We start from the raw sequence: 18410 nt of genomic DNA, 5'->3' as shown, positions 1-18410 counted from the left end.
TTTTTTGAGACAGGGTTTCTCTGTATAGCCCTGGCTGTCCTGCAACTCACTTTGTAGACCAGGCTGACCTCGAACTCAGAAATCCGCCTGCCTCTGGCTCCCGAGTGCTGGGATTAAAGGCATGTGCCACCACGCCCAGCAAGAGTGCTAATTTCTATAAATTGTTTTAAACCATAACAATAAATCTATGAAGATATATTGCATAAAACAAAATACTATACAAACTTACTCTTCATGTACTATGTTGAGCTATTACACACTCTCTTTTCAATCAGTGTGTTACACAGTTCTTCTTGTTTACTAATCTTAAGTAAAGAAACCTCCTCAACAGAAAGAACTGACACTTAGCCCATCACATGAACTCAATGCTTTTCTACACCTTTTGAGCATCTTAACTGTGCTAACTTCTGTGATGATCATGTGAGATGAGTATGTGCTCTCATTTGATTCACGGAAAAAAAAAAAAAAAAAAAAAAAAACTAAGACACAAACAGACTTATTTTAAACCAGATATCTAGTAAACACCAAAGCCATACTTTGAATTTGCAACACTTAGTACTATCTCATGCTATCTTTTAAAGAGAGAATTTAATTTTTTAATATATGGAAGGCACTTAGACCAGTGTCTGGCACATGGTATAAACTCAATAAATGGTGAACATTATCAGTGCTACTATAATGAGTTCAATAATTTGGTTTCATCTCCTTTAAATCAGACCAGTGTTTCACTTAACTATTTGTGGTTCTCTTTGATTTAGGCCGCAGATATATTTTCATTCTGGAGTGGCCACTCATGAACTTCTGGTTTGTGTGCCACACAAAGGTTTTACAGAATAGCCCTTTAATAACCAATTACTCTTGCTGTCATCCTCATTTCTTAACTTTCCCTTAGTGTTGCCTTTATGTATCAACGTTTTCTTCCTTATTTTAGAATACTTTTAATGACAGCTTCCTAGAAATAAGAACTATACCCTAAAAGATCAAAATATTCTTAGTTTTCTTTATCTACATCAAAAATTGTTTAGCTGATACAATATACTATATGTTTAAGGAATTCTGTTTAATACCTTGGTATTTATAATTTTTATAAGTTGATTTATATTGATACAAACTGTTACAAAGAATGTATAGAAAAATAAACCCCATCACTTGTCAGCCTGACAATTTTCCAAGTGTTTAAATTGTTTAAGTGTTTGTACCCCTATATAAGCTCGTGTTCCTTCTTCGGCCCTTTCCCCCTTACTCAGTCTCCCAATTTTGCCCTGAGCATCTCTTCCCTGACAAGATTGCCTGCTTCTGCGCCATCTGAGTCACAGTCTACTAAATGCATTCCATTGTGCCTATGTCCCACTTAATGTGATGATTCCAGACTTGACCAGGGCAGAGCACAGAGGGACGATCACTTTCCTTGACCAGAGAATCTATTTCCAGCAGCGCAGCCTAAGGTCACATTAGCATTTTTGGCACCAAAATACACCCTTGGCTCATACTGTTATGCTGTCAACCAAATCCTCCACGACTTTTTCACATGAACTCCCATTAAATAAGGCTCCCCACATCCTGTACGAATATAGACAGCAATGTGCGGTCTGGTGAAGTTATTTACACAAGTTCCTATTAAACATCAGCTAATCTATATTTATTATTTTAGAGAGACACATTTCTATTCCCAACTATATATAGATATGGTTTTAGGATACTTTAATTTTTTTTAATGTGTCTTCTCTGAACTCATAAGAACGCAGTCTCAGACAATCTTTAAGCTCAGAGTTTTACAGTTTGTGATAGAGAGCTAGAGGCTAGCTATATTTCTTTAGCCATCAACACATCATCAGATAGGGATCCACCCAAGGGCCTTACAAATCATGTATACTGAAATGCCTTTTCCTGAAGATAGTCTGGGAGACTGTTAAGTGAATGGCACAGATCTGAGCTGAGCCTGCAGCGGGAGGAGCTGAAGCATGCAGTTGCCCTCATCAGTGATAGAGCATTTCATTATGTTGTTTCAAAAGACACATGCTTCAGCCCTGGATCTCACAACGCTCATGCTTCAACCCTGGATCTCACACTCTCCTGGCTTCCTAAGTAGTTATAAGCTAAGACCTTCTCATACTAAATCCCAGGATGAGCTCATGTTGACGTTTCCTGCTTTCTCTGAAATTGACAGTTTCTCGTGGGAAAAAAAAAATCCATTTATACTTGTGTGCTTCATAAAGCAACCCAGTAGCAGGCTGAGGGGTACTTAGTGTGGCAATGATAGAGAAGACCATAACGCGAAATCTATGATATCTCATACATCATTTTAAATTACTTTTGTTAGTTACTTTTGTTAGTTAGATCTCATACATCATTTAAATTACTTTTGTTAGTTCACAAAATGATTCCTTACGCCCTGCTTATCTATGTGTATCATCTACCTTTCCTCACATGGCTTCATTTCTTCCCCTTTTCTCCTCTCCCAACCTGATGACTGCATTCCTCCCAGACAAGCTCCGGCAGTTTTAAAGTCACGTGCGCATCTTTTAACTCTAGCTTCTGCCTATTAGATAAAACATGATACTTGTCTTTCTCCCCATTTCCCTCCGTTTTGTTTTAATTCTCCTCCATCCCTACCTGGATCCCCCTTGATTTTAATGTCATATATCTAAATCTGTATAAATAAAGAGATTATTTTAATCTAGCTTCTATATACAAAAGAGAATATAAAATGCTTGTCTTTCTGAATCCGTCTCATTTGGTTTCACACAATATCTGGTTCTCTTTTCTAGCAAATGGTATAATCTCATTCTCCTTTACTGTTGAAGAAAATTTCATTTTGTGTGTGTGTGTGTGTGTGTGTGTGTGTGTGTGTGTGTTTGTGAACTATATATATTTACTCTATCTGCTGAGGAATACCAAGGCCAGTGCCATATTTTGGCTATTGTAAATAGTGTAGTAAGAAACATAAAACAATAATCATCTCTGTTGCATGTTGGCTTGAAATCATTCAAGTGTATACCCCAGAGTGGAGTAGCTGGGTCACATGGTAATGCTACTTTTAGTTATTTTTAAATGTGTACTTCTTTTTTAATGTTTAAAGATACTTATTATTTTAATGTTATATGTGTGGATGTTTTATCTGTGTGTTTTATCTGTATGTGTATAGATGTTTTATCTGTGTGTTTGTCTATATGCAGTGGTCAGGTACTTGTCTCAGTGCCAGATGAAGGCATCAGAGTCCCTGGAATTGGAATTAAAAATGTCTGTGGGTTACTATGTGCATCGTAGGATTCAAATCCAGGTCTTCTTCTCCAAGAGCAGCCACTGCTCTTAACCACTGAGCTATCTCTCCAGCCGCATCGCTGATTTAGGAAGAACCTTTACTGATTTGGAGTAGCTGTAGGCAATGCAGTCTATGCCGATTTCCTTTTCTAGCAGTTCTTGTTTGTTTTCTTAATGATAGCCATACTGACTGCTAAGATTTACAGCAACACTAGCAATCTGGAACTCCAGGGTGACACTGCTTAATTTAGATAGAATTAAATTACCAACAGGGTCGTGATCTAGTAACGTGTATGGGAACAAACGTCGACTGTCTTAGAATTTACCATAAAATAATTAAAACAAATGTATTCTTCTGCTTAAGATTTTCAATTGCTTCTTTTCAAATTCCAGGGTTCTTATTGGTTCTCCTTTAGTTGGCCAACCCAAAGCAAGAACTGGAGATGTGTATAAGTGTCCGGTTGGGAGAGAGAGATCAATGCCTTGCGTGAAGTTGGATTTACCAGGTGTGTAAAATTAAACAGTCCATTCTAACTTGTGCCCATATTCTCACTGCAAACAACTTTCAAGTGACCCAAGAAAATACTGAAAGTAATAAACCATCATTCCGCATTTGACATCTGGAATTCATATAGAATGACATCGTGTCTCCCTCGGTCCTTAATTTATTTCAGTAACTCATCAGGAAACAGCCATAGAATTCAAATAGCTTATTCTATTTGTAACCTTACCTCTTACCATTCATTGTTCAGTATCCATTGAAAACAAGTGGTTTGCCAAATGGACATATCTACCACATTCCTCACACAAAATGCAACTTAGTATCCAAGTTTATAAAGGAAACTGAATGAGAGAAATTACAGTAATTAGGTATATTAATGATTTTTAAAACTATGAAACATAGGTATATCAAAATAAATGTCTTGATAAAAATAGCACTTTGAGTGTGGTATGACTAGAAAAATTACTCCTAAAGTTAGAGAACATCTAGAGCTTTTTCGGTATCCATAAATTGTTAAAAATGATTAAATGATTTATGTCTACCAGTTCACTGCAGACAGTGCATTTTTTCAGTTCTCCTGTCTTCAATTTCTAATTTCTTTGTTTATTCTGAGTATTTTCCTTTACATTCATGAACACAGCTACCATAGATATTTGAATACCCTGGTGCCTGATCAGTGTAGCACCAAGGATACTCAATGGCTTTTCTGTCTGCCTCCTTTCCTTGAGGTGAGAACACACACTCCTTAGTTATTCATATTTTTGAAATATAAACTGGATTTTAATTATAAGTATAGAAATTCTTATCTGTTATATTCCTCTGAATGCTTTTTTTTTTTTTTTTAATACTAGCAGGCAATTTATTTGGCAGAGCACGTTTCTCTGATTCTGAATTTTTTTTTTCCAGTTAGAATTGTGAAAGTTGTATTTGGTTCTTTCTATTTCCACTAGGCTGTGTGGAGTCTACTCTTGACATGGCCCATTCAGGCTTTACGGAAAAATAGACAAAGTACATAAACATACATTGTCATTGCCCTTATATAGGGCTTCTTTTCCAAGGTACTCCTTGCTCCCTTTTAAAGATGCTGTCATTGACCCTAAATTTCTATCTTCTTTTTCTTCAAGGTAATAAACCTAGAACTCCTGTTTGAATTTTATTACCTAATAAGGCATTTCTTTAAGGAGAAAAGAAAAAGAAAACCAAAGTGAAACACCAAGCCAGTTACTTAACCCAGTGCCAGCCTCTTCTAAGTATGGACTCTATGTAGCACCTGTGCGTTTGAGGTCACTTCACAATGCCTTCAGATGGTTGCTTTATGCATCTTTCCCCCCTCCTCTAGGATTTACACTGCTATTTACAAAATAATTCTTTTTGATAGCATCTAGTCCCCCATTCCTGGAAACTAGAACAGTTTCCAAACTAGCGCAGAGGTTTTTAACTACATCAAGAACAGTAGGAAACGTTTTCTTTCTTTCTTAAAAAATTAATCATTTTATTTATTAATATCCCAAATGTTGCCCCCTCACCTGGTCTTCACTTTCAGAGTTCTAACCATCCCTGCTTCACCTCTGAGGTGGTCCTGCCCCATATTCCCCCACTCTCGGGCATCAAGTCTCTACAGGATTAGGCATATCCTCTCCTACTGAGGCCAGACAAGGCAGCAATCTGCTACATATGTTTCAGGGGCCTCTTTGGTTGGTGGCTCAGTCTCACAGATCTCCCAGGAATACGGCTTAGTTGATACCATTGGTTGATCTTCCTATGGGGTTGCCATCCCCTTCAGCTCCTTCAGTCCTTCCCCTAACTCTTCCATATGCTCAGTGCAATGCTTGGCTTTTAGTATCTGCATCTGTCTCAGCTGCTGGTAGAGCCTCTCAGAGGACAGCCATGGTAGGCTCCTGTCTGCAAGCACAACATTGTGGTAAATGATTAATCCTATGCTCCTGACAGGTGCTCATGCCTCCTCTACACCCTCCCCAGTGTTTTAGATTCACAAATGAAAGACAGCCCCCCACACCCACACCCACCCCCCCCCACACACACACACCAGCTTATTTTTAATATGACTTAACTAGCTCAATGACTGGGCCACTCCTGAACCTCCACATGGCTAACACACTCCCCTCTGATATTCTTGAGTTGATACTTAGTAAATCTATGTTTTATCTATGCTGCCCTGGACCCTGCTACACAGCTCCAAGGGGCTGCTTTCCCCCGCACCTACATTTTGTCTACCCTACCCTCCTGCACCTTCCCAGTGTCCTCTGTTTTCTATGCCCCTGTCATGGTGGAATCCTCTTTTCCCTGTTTCCTGTTTCCTGTTTTTTTTTTTTGTCCAGGAATCCTAAAAGTCCCACCTCTGTCTCTCTAACCAGCCAGTAGCCACTGGCAATTTTAAATTTTATTTCCCAATCAGAGCCAACTGGGGGCAGGGACCCTCAGTGCAGACTGGGTTCCCATGTGATTTTGGGAGCTGAATTAACACAAACAACATGAGAACCAATCCACGACACAACATGATGTCAGTAATAGTGTTAGGGATTGGTGTCCACCCAGGGGATGAATCCCAAGTTAAGCCAGTCATTGCTGGTTTTTCCCCTGCACTTCTTGTAGACAAGACCAATTTTGTGATGAAAGTTTTATAGGTGGGTTGGTGTCCCCATCCCTCCACTGGGGCTCCTATCTGACTACTAGAGTTGATCTCTTCAGGTTACTAGGAAACATTGTCTTGTCTTGTCTTTCTCTTTTTTCTTTTTTCCAATTTTTTATTAGATATTTTCTTCATTTACATTGCAAATGCTATCCTGAAAGTCTCCTATACCCTCCCCCCACCATGCTTCCCTATCCACCCCTCCCCCTTCTTGGCCCTGGTGTTCCCCTGTACTGGGGCATATAAAGTTTGCAAGACCAAGGGGCCTCTCTTCCCCATGATGGCCGACTGGGCCATCTTCTGCTACATATGCAGCTAGAGAGACACGAGCTCTGGGGGTACTGGTTAGTTCATATTGTTGTTCCACCTATAGGGTTGCAGACCCCTTCAGTTCCTTGGGTACTTTCTCTAGCTCCTCCATTGGGGGCCCTGTGTTCCATCCAATAGATGACTGTGAGCATCCACTTCTGTATTTGCCAGGCAATGGCATAGCAATATCCTCTAATTGTCATAGCAATGCTAATTCTGGGCAACCCTCATTTAAAGTCTCAAATCCAGATCTTTGGATACCAATGTACACAGTAGCCGAGTTCAAGATCCTTTGACACATAATGCTTTGTCGAGGATTTTTTTTTTTTAAATAATTACAATCCCTTTGTGCATATGTAATGTTTTTCTGGTTTTGTGTTTTTTTAATGGATTTCTCTGTGTGTGAATGTGTGTGTGTTTCTGAGCCTATGTGTGTTTCTTGTGTCTTTTCTTTGGCTTCATTTGATTGTTTGTGTTTTATCTTATCTTACTGAATTTATTTTATTATCATTACTTTATTTTATTATCATTCTTTAGATGCTGGCTTTCTAATGAGAGAAAGACAAGGTGTGGATTTGCCCGGGAGAAGAGAGAGTTGGGGAACAGCTGTGAGGGGCTGGGCAAAGCAAAAACCACAAACAGAGCATATTATTTGGAAAAACATCTATTTTCAATAGAAAAAAGTAGAAAATAAAATGGTTTCCAAGCAAGGCTGACCAAATCCTTGATCGGAACCCAGTTCTCAGGAAGTGAGATGGATCATCCAGGGATCGGTTTCCCTGTTGACTGTAAGGCTGTAGGTGAGGACATACGCAGACATGAACAGGGCTAAGAGTCTTTCTTGAACTCAAATTGTGCCCCTTTCAACTATTTATGCTTCTCCCACTCTAAGCAGAATTTAGTAGCCTTCCCTTTTCTTGTCCAGTCTTTCTTTTTGAACGTGAATGATTAAGCAGTGCTCTTCGTCAGTTTGGTCAGGTCGGAATGCTATGGCTCACGGTTCCCATTTGGATTGTCTAATGTTCTCCCTTTCTTGTATTCTCTTCATCCAAACTTCCTGGACACTTCTCTAATCCTGATCCAGCTTCCTTTGCAGCTCTCCTGACATCCCTATGAATTTCAAAGTCACGATAAAAAACATTTCTGTTTGACTTCCCTGCACTCTGCCCAGCTGGTTCTCCTTCCAGAAGTTATATTTTGCCTTGGTTGTTTATAAAAAAGAACATCAATTATCGCTATACTCTTATGCAACTGAATATTGCATTTGATTTAATTAACAAAAACGTGTGAAAACCAATCCCGCATTCTCGTTGCCCTGCTAGTTCTGCATTCTTTCAACGTCCAGCCAAACTATTTGAAAGAGTGATACAGACAAAGTCTCCGGGACATCAGCCAGCTCTTCAGCCTTAACTTGTTCATTATATTTCCCAGTACCGGGAAGTCTATTTAGTTGAACCAGAACAAGAATGTGCTATGAGATGAGCCAAGCCAATAGAATGTTTTAATGAGGAGACACTTAATTTCATATTATGAAACATATTTTCACACTCATGAAATCTTGTTCTATTTTTGTAGTTAACACATCGATTCCCAATGTCACAGAAATAAAGGAAAACATGACATTTGGATCAACTTTAGTCACCAACCCGAAGGGAGGATTTCTGGTGAGAAAGAAAAGAGTAATATGTGTTATAAAAAATGAAAATGTAGTCATTTATGTCTTGAACCCTGTTGTATAATGTTCAGTTTTAAAAGCTTGCATTTTTTATTTTTCAAAGGCGTGCGGGCCCTTGTATGCCTATAGATGTGGACATTTGCATTATACGACTGGCATATGCTCTGATGTCAGCCCTACATTTCAAGTTGTGAACTCGTTTGCCCCTGTACAAGGTACACATTTTATACAATGTTCATGCATGTTTGAAACCATAAGCAATGAATGAGCTACATGTATACACAAGAGCACACCAAAAGGCTTCCCGGATTTCATCTACCATCATTACCCACTTAGGCAAACATTTGACTTGCCAGTATATAACCAAAATTTGCTCCTGCTTTTGGAATTGATATTAGTGTAAATAACCTTGAGGATTATGTTTAAATTTCACAGCTAATACTATCATGCTGGTTGTACTTAAACAGTGAATTTCTCTGAAGAGAATAACTTCCTTTGAGATGTACAAATAGTACGATGATGAGAAAATTCCCAAGTGTGAGTGTGTGTGTGTGTGTGTGTGTGTGTGTGTGTGAAATTAAAGTAGAAGGTCATGCAGGGGTGGTGCACACCTTTAATTCCAGCACTTGAGAGACAGAGGCAAGCCAATCACTGAATTCAAGGTCAGCCTGTTCCACAAAGTTCCAGGATAGTCAGGGCTTCTCAGAGGAGGATAGAGGGGGGAAGGGGAGGAAAAAGGGAAGGAGGAGGTGGTGTTCTATGGTACAAACTCCAAACTGCTTATAACCAAAACCAATATTTCTTCACTGAAGTTTTTCTAAAAATAATTTAAAAAAAAATGGGTACAGTGAGTGCATCTTTTAGGATGGGTTTCTTCCAGTCAGGAAAATACTTCACCTGCTCCTAAGAAGGTAGATGTCTAACTCACACACTGCTTTCTTCTGTTACAGAATGTAGCACACAGCTGGACATAGTCATCGTCCTAGATGGCTCCAACAGCATCTACCCCTGGGAAAGTGTCACTGCCTTTTTAAATGACCTTCTCAAGAGGATGGACATTGGCCCTAAACAGACACAGGTGTGTGACTCAGTGTTTTCCTATTTCCTAAGGAATATATAATGTGTAGTTTTTGACTGGGCAAGTGTTTGAGTAGCTCCCTTAAACTAGATGTGTGCTGTTTTTACTTATGACTTGATTGGAACAAAATGATTTTTAGCTGGGAGTGCTGACATATGCCTTGCTTTAGTCACAGCACTTGGGAGGTAGAGGCAGGTTTATCTCTGTGAGTTCAAGGCCAACTTGGTCTTCATTCCCAGTTCCAGGACAGCCAGAGCTACACAGTAGACTCAGTTAAAAAAAAATCAAAGTGATCTTATTTTTTAAAAAGACAAAATGCTCACATTTTAGATAAAACAAGCTGAAAACTCCATATTGCGGTCTACTAGAGAGGTGAGGTTGTAAATATTCCACTGGAATGGCTTTTATCTACCACAAAATGTACATTTTTCTAAATGCAACTTTTAGCATGTAATTGATCTTTTCAAGTCTTGCAACTGGAGAGGAGATATATATATATATATATATATATATATATATATATATATATATATGTATATGTATATATATATATATATATATATTTAAAACCAGTATATATATGTATATATATATATATATATTACCAGAACAAATTTTAATATTATTTTACTGTATTATTATATTACTAATTATTATATTATTAATATTATATATGTATCCTATATATTATGTATGTGTATATGCTATATAGTATATGTACTATATAGCATGTATAGTACATATATGCTATATTCTCTACTATATATATATATATATATAGTATTATAGATACAGTAATATAGTATATAACTATGTGGTACATGCTATAGTATATATATAAATACTATATATACTATGAATGTATTCTATATATTATATATAAGTTTATATATAAAATATATACTACAAGTAGTATATAATTAGATTTGGGAATAGATATCAATTATATGCTTACACATTCAATGCAAAGTGTTACAATTTTTTTATGGTTTTCCCTGTTAGAATTATATTAACTTGTCTTAGCATTCCCAGAGGATCTAGTCTGCTTGTACACCAGAGGAAATCCAGCTTGCCAGGGTGGCCTTCATGGAGCTGTGAGTCTTTCTTGGATGGAACAATGACCCTATTTAGCAGAATGGACCAGATACTATAAGTTAGTGGGAAATGAACTCTCTGTGCAGCCAAGAATGGAGTCACACCCACTTTGTTCCGTTCCACAGATATTTCCGTCTACAGCATTGTATCCAGTGTCACTTGTAGTATCTTCTAGCTTTACCCAAGCCACCCTTTTTCTTAAAGAGACAAACTGAGAAGGGTGTGGTAGTGTGTCCCTATAAGCCCAATACTCAAGAGACTGAGAGAAAACTCACTGTGACTTGAGGCGAACCTGGGCAACACACATCAAGTTCCAGTCTAACCTGTGCTACACAGAGAGACATTGTCTCAAAGAAGTAACGCAGCTTACAAAAATACGATAGAGAAATTGACTATATTTCTAAATGTGCACATCACAGTTCACTTGGACCATGCATGGTGCAGCTTAACCACATTCACTCGGGTATTTATTCAGAATCCTTGGTGAATGTGTGTTCTACGGCAGCTCAGGGTGAGGATTTGGATCATAGAGGGGAAATGAAATATGACTGCTGCTTGGGTGGACTTCCTTCCCTCATGCAGCATTCCTACACACACACACACACACACACACACACACACCCCTTGTGGAATTCCTGCTTCACAATGCCTGAGGTGTGTGGACTCTATACAAGACTTTCAGAGCCAAACTTTCTGAAGGTGTTATGGGAGCACTGAACCTGAATCTTATATGATTCTTAGGTATATTCAAGTTTGGGAACCCCAAATGCTCTGTGCTTATATTGATGTGCACATGTCCATAATTGACACATATTCTGGATTATAGTCAACACCAGAGCAAACAGTGGTTCATCTTACCATCACCAGTCCACAATTAGCTGAAAATAATGAACTTTAGTGAATGGTTATGAATAAATGTATACATCACAATCCTTGCTGTATTTTTCTCTGGTGGTGGGTATTCAATGGGATCCTTTGGCAAGCAGCAATTTTTAATGTTCTCCTAAGCATATTTAGTCTTGGTTGTCTATACTGTCTTCCAGTGCTGATTTAAGATATATCAGTGACTGGTTACATAAGTACCTTTCTAAAGTAAAGGGGTTTGGAAGGTCACATTCGGCCAATTGCATTTGCTAAACATTTGATAACACATTAAGTATGACATGTTTAAAATCTTAAAAATTTGACTTCCCTTCAATGGATTCAGAAAATAGTTCATGTAAGACTTGGAAAATATTTCCTCTTCAAAGATAGGAGCTGAAAAGCATGATAATATCTCGCATGGTCTCAAGCAAATCTTTTAGAACACAGAACTTTGTTTTGACAACCACTTATTTTCTGACTGATTACAAATGTAATTTAAAGAAATCTGATTTGTGGGTTGCTTTTGTTTTGATTAGAGCATACAATTCTTAGTGGCTTGCAGAATTAACTTTCTTTAATTTCTCCTTTGTTTCCTTATCCTTTATACCTCCATTCATGAGAAGAACAAAAATAAAATAGGTTATGTGATAGATTTTACAGAAGTTGGAAATATATGTAGCTAAGAGCAAACAACGAAGAATTCTTAGACGTCTTACACTTATCAAAGGTATAACTGCATTAGGAATGGAATGAAGGGACTGGGGAGATTTCCTCATGGGTAAAGTACTTGTTGCTCAGACCTGACTATTCAAATTCAGATCCACATCACCTGTATAAACACTGTGTATTGTGGCACATGTCTGTAATCTCAAGCATTGGGTTGGAGGGATGAAGAAAGGCACATTCCCTAGAGTTTATTCATTAGCCAACCTAGCCAATTTTGATGTGCTTTACATTGAATGAGAGAGCCTGTCTCAAAAGACAAGATGGAGAGCAATCCAGGAAGACACTTGATGTCAGTATCTGTCCTCCATACGTGAGTGGGGCACACTCCATCTCCTGTGCACACAACTGCATAAATATGTACATATGCCACATGCAATGCACATACATAAAATAATATGAAAAGAACTGAGTTTATGGAATCTGTGAAGATTTCTCTGTATAGATTAACCTGAGCCCTACAGTGATCTTAACACATGTTTCACAAAGTCCTATGGTGATTTTGATGTCCTTATAGAATTGGAACACATAATGAATTAAAAACCTAATGTATCTATAGAGACAATAATTGTGTTTGCTCTACTGCCAGTCAAGTCAAAGCAGAGGTGCCTGTACTGGGATCTGCCTTTCTTCTATGAATTCATTAGAGTGGAAACTGTGTGTGTTACCCATGGAAAAGTGTTGGTTACTCAACAAGATCCAGCCTGGGCTTATGTTAGGGACCTTCTAAGAAGCCTCTGGAAGTGAGTAAATGTATCTGCTGAGAAAAGCCCAAGGCATCTGTAATCACTAGAAATGGAGGTCATGGAATACAGTTACCTCAGTGTGAAGATGTAGCAAGACATCTGTATAAAGGGAATTCTCCAAGGGACCCACAAAAGCATATGAGAACCTAGCTCCTGTCCAAGAATAATAGCAATCAAGTAGGAATTTATCTTCTCAACCCTGTGTCTGTTTATCAGAAATGATATAAACAAGCTAAGAAGAGCAAGTGGGAAGTCCTTGTTTAAGGAAAAGCACTCCATACCCCTTACTTGACTTCAGGCTCCTTACTTCCATGAATAAAGGCAGAAGAAAGGGCGGCTTATGAGTTGACTTTGGTGTTTTGTCTTCATTGTATTTGACTGGGATAGAGCCAAGTAAAAAGGTGCTCCTACTCAATTTGTTTCCCCCTTGAACCTGCAAATACAGTGACTTCATGCAAAATCTAAATTAAAATACAGTACCTTTCAAAAAAATCAGACATTTTAAATGAAGAATTAGAAAAGTCCCGAGATATCTCTGTTCATCCAGGGACAACAGAAGTACTTCTCCCCAAGTAAGCTTTAAAGGGGTGGGAAGCTACAGAAAGGAAGGTTGCATAATGAGGTTTTTCTTGCTATCATGACTGCAATTGCATTTGGTTCAATAAAGAGATTAGTGATGCCTTTTTTCCCTGCAGTAATGGATTCAACATTTAGTAATTTCAGACAATGAAAGAGTCTCAAGACATGAAATAGTCCTCAAAATGAATATATTCCAATAAAGACAAAGGAAACTGGGGGAAAGAAAGGAGGGACAGAAGAAGGCAGACAAAAATGCTTGTGCGGAAAATGTAACAATTTGTATACATTAGGGGCATGCATCAAAATGATGGAAACATCACTTAAACTAGTTACAATTTCCTCCTTGCTTCTGTGTGGCCCCATTAAGATCCTGCAATCATAGTCAAGGGATTTTCGCCAACCAATCATTTACCTAAGGCAGAGTAAAGGCCATAAAATTGCCTTTTCGAAAAAACCACCCATAAAAACAAACCTGAAATACTTGGAGCTTGCCATAAAAGATATGACAGTATAAACGTTATGAAGGTCTTATTGATCCTCAATACCTAAGCATAGCATTGTTTTGAATAATAAATGGGAAGGTTGTAAATATGTCAAATACAAGTGCATTACCCTAAATAAAACCAGTAAATTGTGAGACTTGATATAAAAGTGAAATATACTAATGGAACAATGTCTAGATTGTTCCCATCAGGAGCACAGTGTGGCACTGAAGTAGGAAAAATGAAAGAGAGAGAGATTAATTAAATTTTAGGAATATTATTTATCTTTCTTTTTATTGAACATTTTTATGGCCATTTTCCTAGAAGCCTTAAATGTGGCACCTGATTCATCGGTTTTATGTCCCAAATGGAGCCCAAGTGAGTCCAATAGCCATTGCTTTGTCGATTGGTAGACTTTGTGCCTGTGGTATACAGCAAGAGAGGCATCTACCCTGGCTCGTCTCCTGGTTTCCATTCTTCCCCATCTCCTTCCAACACACACTCGAACCATCACTTCAAAGTAAAAATTCAGACAATTTCCTTACATAAAAGTCTACTCTTTTTTTCTCCTTTAAACAATATACAAGCTCTTCCCAGTACTTAAAGGCAACTGACGGCCTGGCCACAGTCATTCCCAATGCGTCTTGCCTCCCCAGCGATGCCCACCTCATTCGTTCTTCGGAGTCCACCTGTGCCAGACTCTTGACACTTGCTCTGTCTGGAACACACTTCCCCACCCTAACCCTGTATACTAGGTAGATTTCTTAGATGTCTTCAGATGTCTCTTCTGTGTGATTTCCTGGAATGGTCTCACCCACATATTCCCCCTTTCCCGATTCTATGGTGTCTGCAAACCCTCACCCCATTGTTCCCATTTATCTATAGCATTTCAACTTGTTTTATGGGTCTGTGTCTCCTGGCTGACTGAGAATTCTCCGATGACAGATTGCGGTTTTGTTCTTTTATCTCTAGGGAGCTGTTCAGGGCTTTATATATAAGCAAGTCATTTATGTTTTTGAAGAAATTAGAATCCTGGCAGTTTCTCCCATAGTAAAAACAAACAAACCAAAATCAAACCAAACCAAATATCAAAACATTACTATAGTAGCTTCTTTCTTTGACTCTGATTTATGAAGTCGGACTAGACACTGAGCTGGCAAACACTTGTGTGTGATACCCTGGTGGGCTTACAGTGTTTCAGTCTTGCCTAGCAGGTATTCATGTATCTGGCCCCATTTTGTCCCAGCTGTGATTTGTCCCATAGACTTTGCCCCTTGACCACAAATACAGTACTTGCTGTCATCACTCTGGTCTGCAGTTTCCCGCCTGCCTTGACTTCATTGCAGCCCCTTTCGTCAAGCAACAAGCGAGTTAAAGATGTCCCTTTGCGGAGATTCCCTTTATCAGTCACCTAGTGTTTCTAAGGACTTGTTTTCTTAGGAAATGAGCATATCTGTCTTTGAAAAGGTCTCATGTGTGTCCCTATGCATATTGAGAAACGCTTAAGCCTGGGTGAACAGTTCCAGCAAGGTTTGTGGTGACAACCAGCTCCAACTGCAGCCTGTATTATCATCCCATCTCTAGCCCAATGTAGTCATGTAAGAATTGTGTTGCAGGGCAGGGCAGAGCATTGGTGGTATCATTTGATTTAAAAAAAAAAAAGCATATATTGGTTAGACAACAAACTTTGAACTCTTGTAATATTAAACAGTTATGCAGCTCTCGGAAGCATGGGAAAGTTCATGGCTTTCCTCTATCATTCATTTCCTGAAGACACTACTGATTTTATGTTAATTGCTGAATGGCTGAATGGCAGCCTGCAAACATAGTTCATACTAAGCATTGAAATTTAGGCACTGGTATTACAAATGACTCAGCAACAGATGGGAATGATAGTCTTCTGAGTGAATGGATGGTTTCTTCAATTCCTTCGACTTCAGGCTAGAGAGATGACTCAGTAGGTGAGAGTCACTGTTCTGGGGACCCAGCTTTGACTCCCAGTATCCACAGTGGCTCACAACCACCTGCGGCTCCAACTCCAGGGTACCTGATGACAATGTCCTCCACAGGTACAACACTCACATGAACACACAGACACACATATACTTATGATTTTTTAAAAAAGAAAATCCTGTTAAATTTAATCGATCAGACATAATTAATAACCACTTTTAAGTATTTTCTTTTCCTCAATTCCCTAGTTAGTTTGGAAACAGACTCTCATATGAGCCTTTATTTCATGACAGAGCAATCAGAATGACTCTTCTTCCTATTGCTTTAAGTGGTGCCTTTTCCTCTAGCTCCAAAGGAATGAAACCATGTGGACCATCCATTTATTCTGAGTCAGTGGGTATTTGAGAAGTACTAGCTGGCCAAACATTACATTAGGTATCATAAGAACTAAAGAAAACACACAAAAATTGTGTTTCTGCTCTAAGACAAACAAGCAAAACCAACTAGCAACTTTGTAATACAAGGGGGAAACAGGTTTGTATAGCTACATACAAAGAGATGGAAAGTAAAAAAAAGCTAGTTACACAGCAGTGTAGTGTGTTCCAGACTATGTCTTATAGAGCGTGTTGGGTGTAGCCCTCACGAAATCATTTCAGGAAGTAAAATTAAAATCCATCCTGACGTGTTTCTTCCAATCTGTGACTAACCACACACATTTTCATATCAAAGACAAGGAGAATAGTTTCAAAATAACCTGCTTGTGAATCTGAAGTGCAACTGAAGACAGAATTAAGAGAAAACCCTCTCTCTGTCCCTCTCTCCTCTCTCCGCCCCTCTCTCCTCTCTCCGTCCCTCTCTCCTCTCTCTGTCCCTCTCTCCTCTCTCCATCCCTCTCCCCTCTCTCCATCCCTCTCCCCTCCCTCCGTCCCTCTCTCCCTTTAGCTCCCTCTCTCACTCTCTTAATTTCTTGTAGCCATGTCATGTGCCTGTTCAAATGAGCTTCCCCCTCCCCTTTTTTTTTTTTAAAGCTAGGTAAAGTTTTTCTTTTCTTTTCTTTTTTTTTTTTTTTTTTTTTTTTTTTTTTTTGGTTTTTCGAGACAGGGTTTCTCTGTGTAGCCCTGCCTGTCCTGGAACTCACTCTGTAGACCAGGCTGGCCTCGAACTCAGAAATTCAACGGCCTCTGCCTCCCAAGTGCTGGGATTAAAGGCATGCGCCACCACGCCCGGCGCTTTTCCCCCTTTTATTTTTTATTTTATTTTATTTTTTTTTGCAATCTAAGCATTTTGTATGCATAAAAGAGACGAGTAGAGATGGCGGGATACTGCTGTAAAGAGACAGATTTCACTTTTGACTTTGTGTTTTCCACAATTATTTTTAACCATAAAATTATTTTTTAATTTTATCCATTAACATAGACCAGGATGCTAGAAGTTCCTGGGGAGGAGGAATGTAAGATGATATTAATTTTGAGTGATCTACTTGATAAAGTGTTACACATCTTGTAGTTTAAAAGAAAACTACAGCAAGTATCACGTGGAAGAAACATCCATGGCTTTAGACTGTTTCATTGTTGTTCTGTTTTACAAGGTTTTTTTTTTTTTTTTTTTTGCTTGTTTTTGTGCACCCATTCAATTTGGGAGACAGGAGTTGATGTAGATGTAGGACAGTGTGGCCTTGAACTCGCTGCACAGAGGAGAGTGACCTTGAACTCGTAATCTTTGCTTCCCCCACCTCTTGAATGTTGAGATTACACTATTGTCAAGGTTGTCATCAGGTCTTTTGTTGTACTTAATCAAGAGCACATCTTGATTAAGAACATCTCCGAAGCTTTACCCATGACTCTTCCAATGATCTCTGAACACGTCTGTCCCCTGGGACTGTTTAGCAGCCTTTGGTAGTACTAGAGCGCTCATGCAGATGCCCTATGTTCTTGCCTTTCTCCTTTAAAGAATGTCACATCGATCTCTCGTGTTCCTTTCAGCTGTGAATCATCCTTATCTACTCCGCCTCCCAACTTAACAAAAATGCCTAGACTATTCCCACATGAACTATTTATTACAGTTCCGTATGTAAATTCTCCTCTTGAGCTTCTGTCTATCCTAATGCAGCTGGACAGTTTCAGGTTACATATAACCATTGGTTGATTTTCCTATCTTCAGTTGCCCACATGGCTTAGATTCCTTTCATCATCCCCCTGAGACTTATGCCCCCAGTATCTTGGCTAGTTTATTCCTTTCCATAGCATTTTCTGATCTGCTTTGTAGTTTTCACCTGGCTGGATGCCCCTCCAGGAAGTTTTCATCTTGAAGTGGTGAATATGAAGCTTCTTTGTCCCCTCGACCCCCAGGACCCGTCTTTGTTGCTTAGCTCATTTTATATCTTTAATTTTCATATTGACTTACTTTGTTTACATTCTCATACACACCATGCTAATATGGACTTGCTTCATCTGCCCTAAATTAAAAGCGAATTTTGATCTGAAGTCATCTGTA

The 18410-nt window shown here is 38.7% G+C and overlaps 1 protein-coding gene across 1 annotated transcript in view; it reads left to right on the top strand.

The window, feature by feature from the left end:
- Positions 1-18410, top strand: part of Itga1 (integrin subunit alpha 1) — a 145572-nt gene that overhangs the window by 63057 nt on the left and 64105 nt on the right. The window contains exons 3-6 of the mRNA XM_021208345.2: positions 3655-3767; positions 8298-8386; positions 8501-8612; positions 9348-9475. Coding sequence (XP_021064004.1) covers positions 3655-3767; positions 8298-8386; positions 8501-8612; positions 9348-9475 — 442 coding nt within the window. The remainder of the gene's footprint in view (positions 1-3654; positions 3768-8297; positions 8387-8500; positions 8613-9347; positions 9476-18410) is intronic.

The sequence above is a fragment of the Mus pahari genome, chromosome 11 (genome assembly GCF_900095145.1).
Source record: "Mus pahari chromosome 11, PAHARI_EIJ_v1.1, whole genome shotgun sequence".
Taxonomy (NCBI): domain Eukaryota; kingdom Metazoa; phylum Chordata; class Mammalia; order Rodentia; family Muridae; genus Mus; species Mus pahari.
This window is presented reverse-complemented; position numbering and strand designations above follow the sequence as displayed.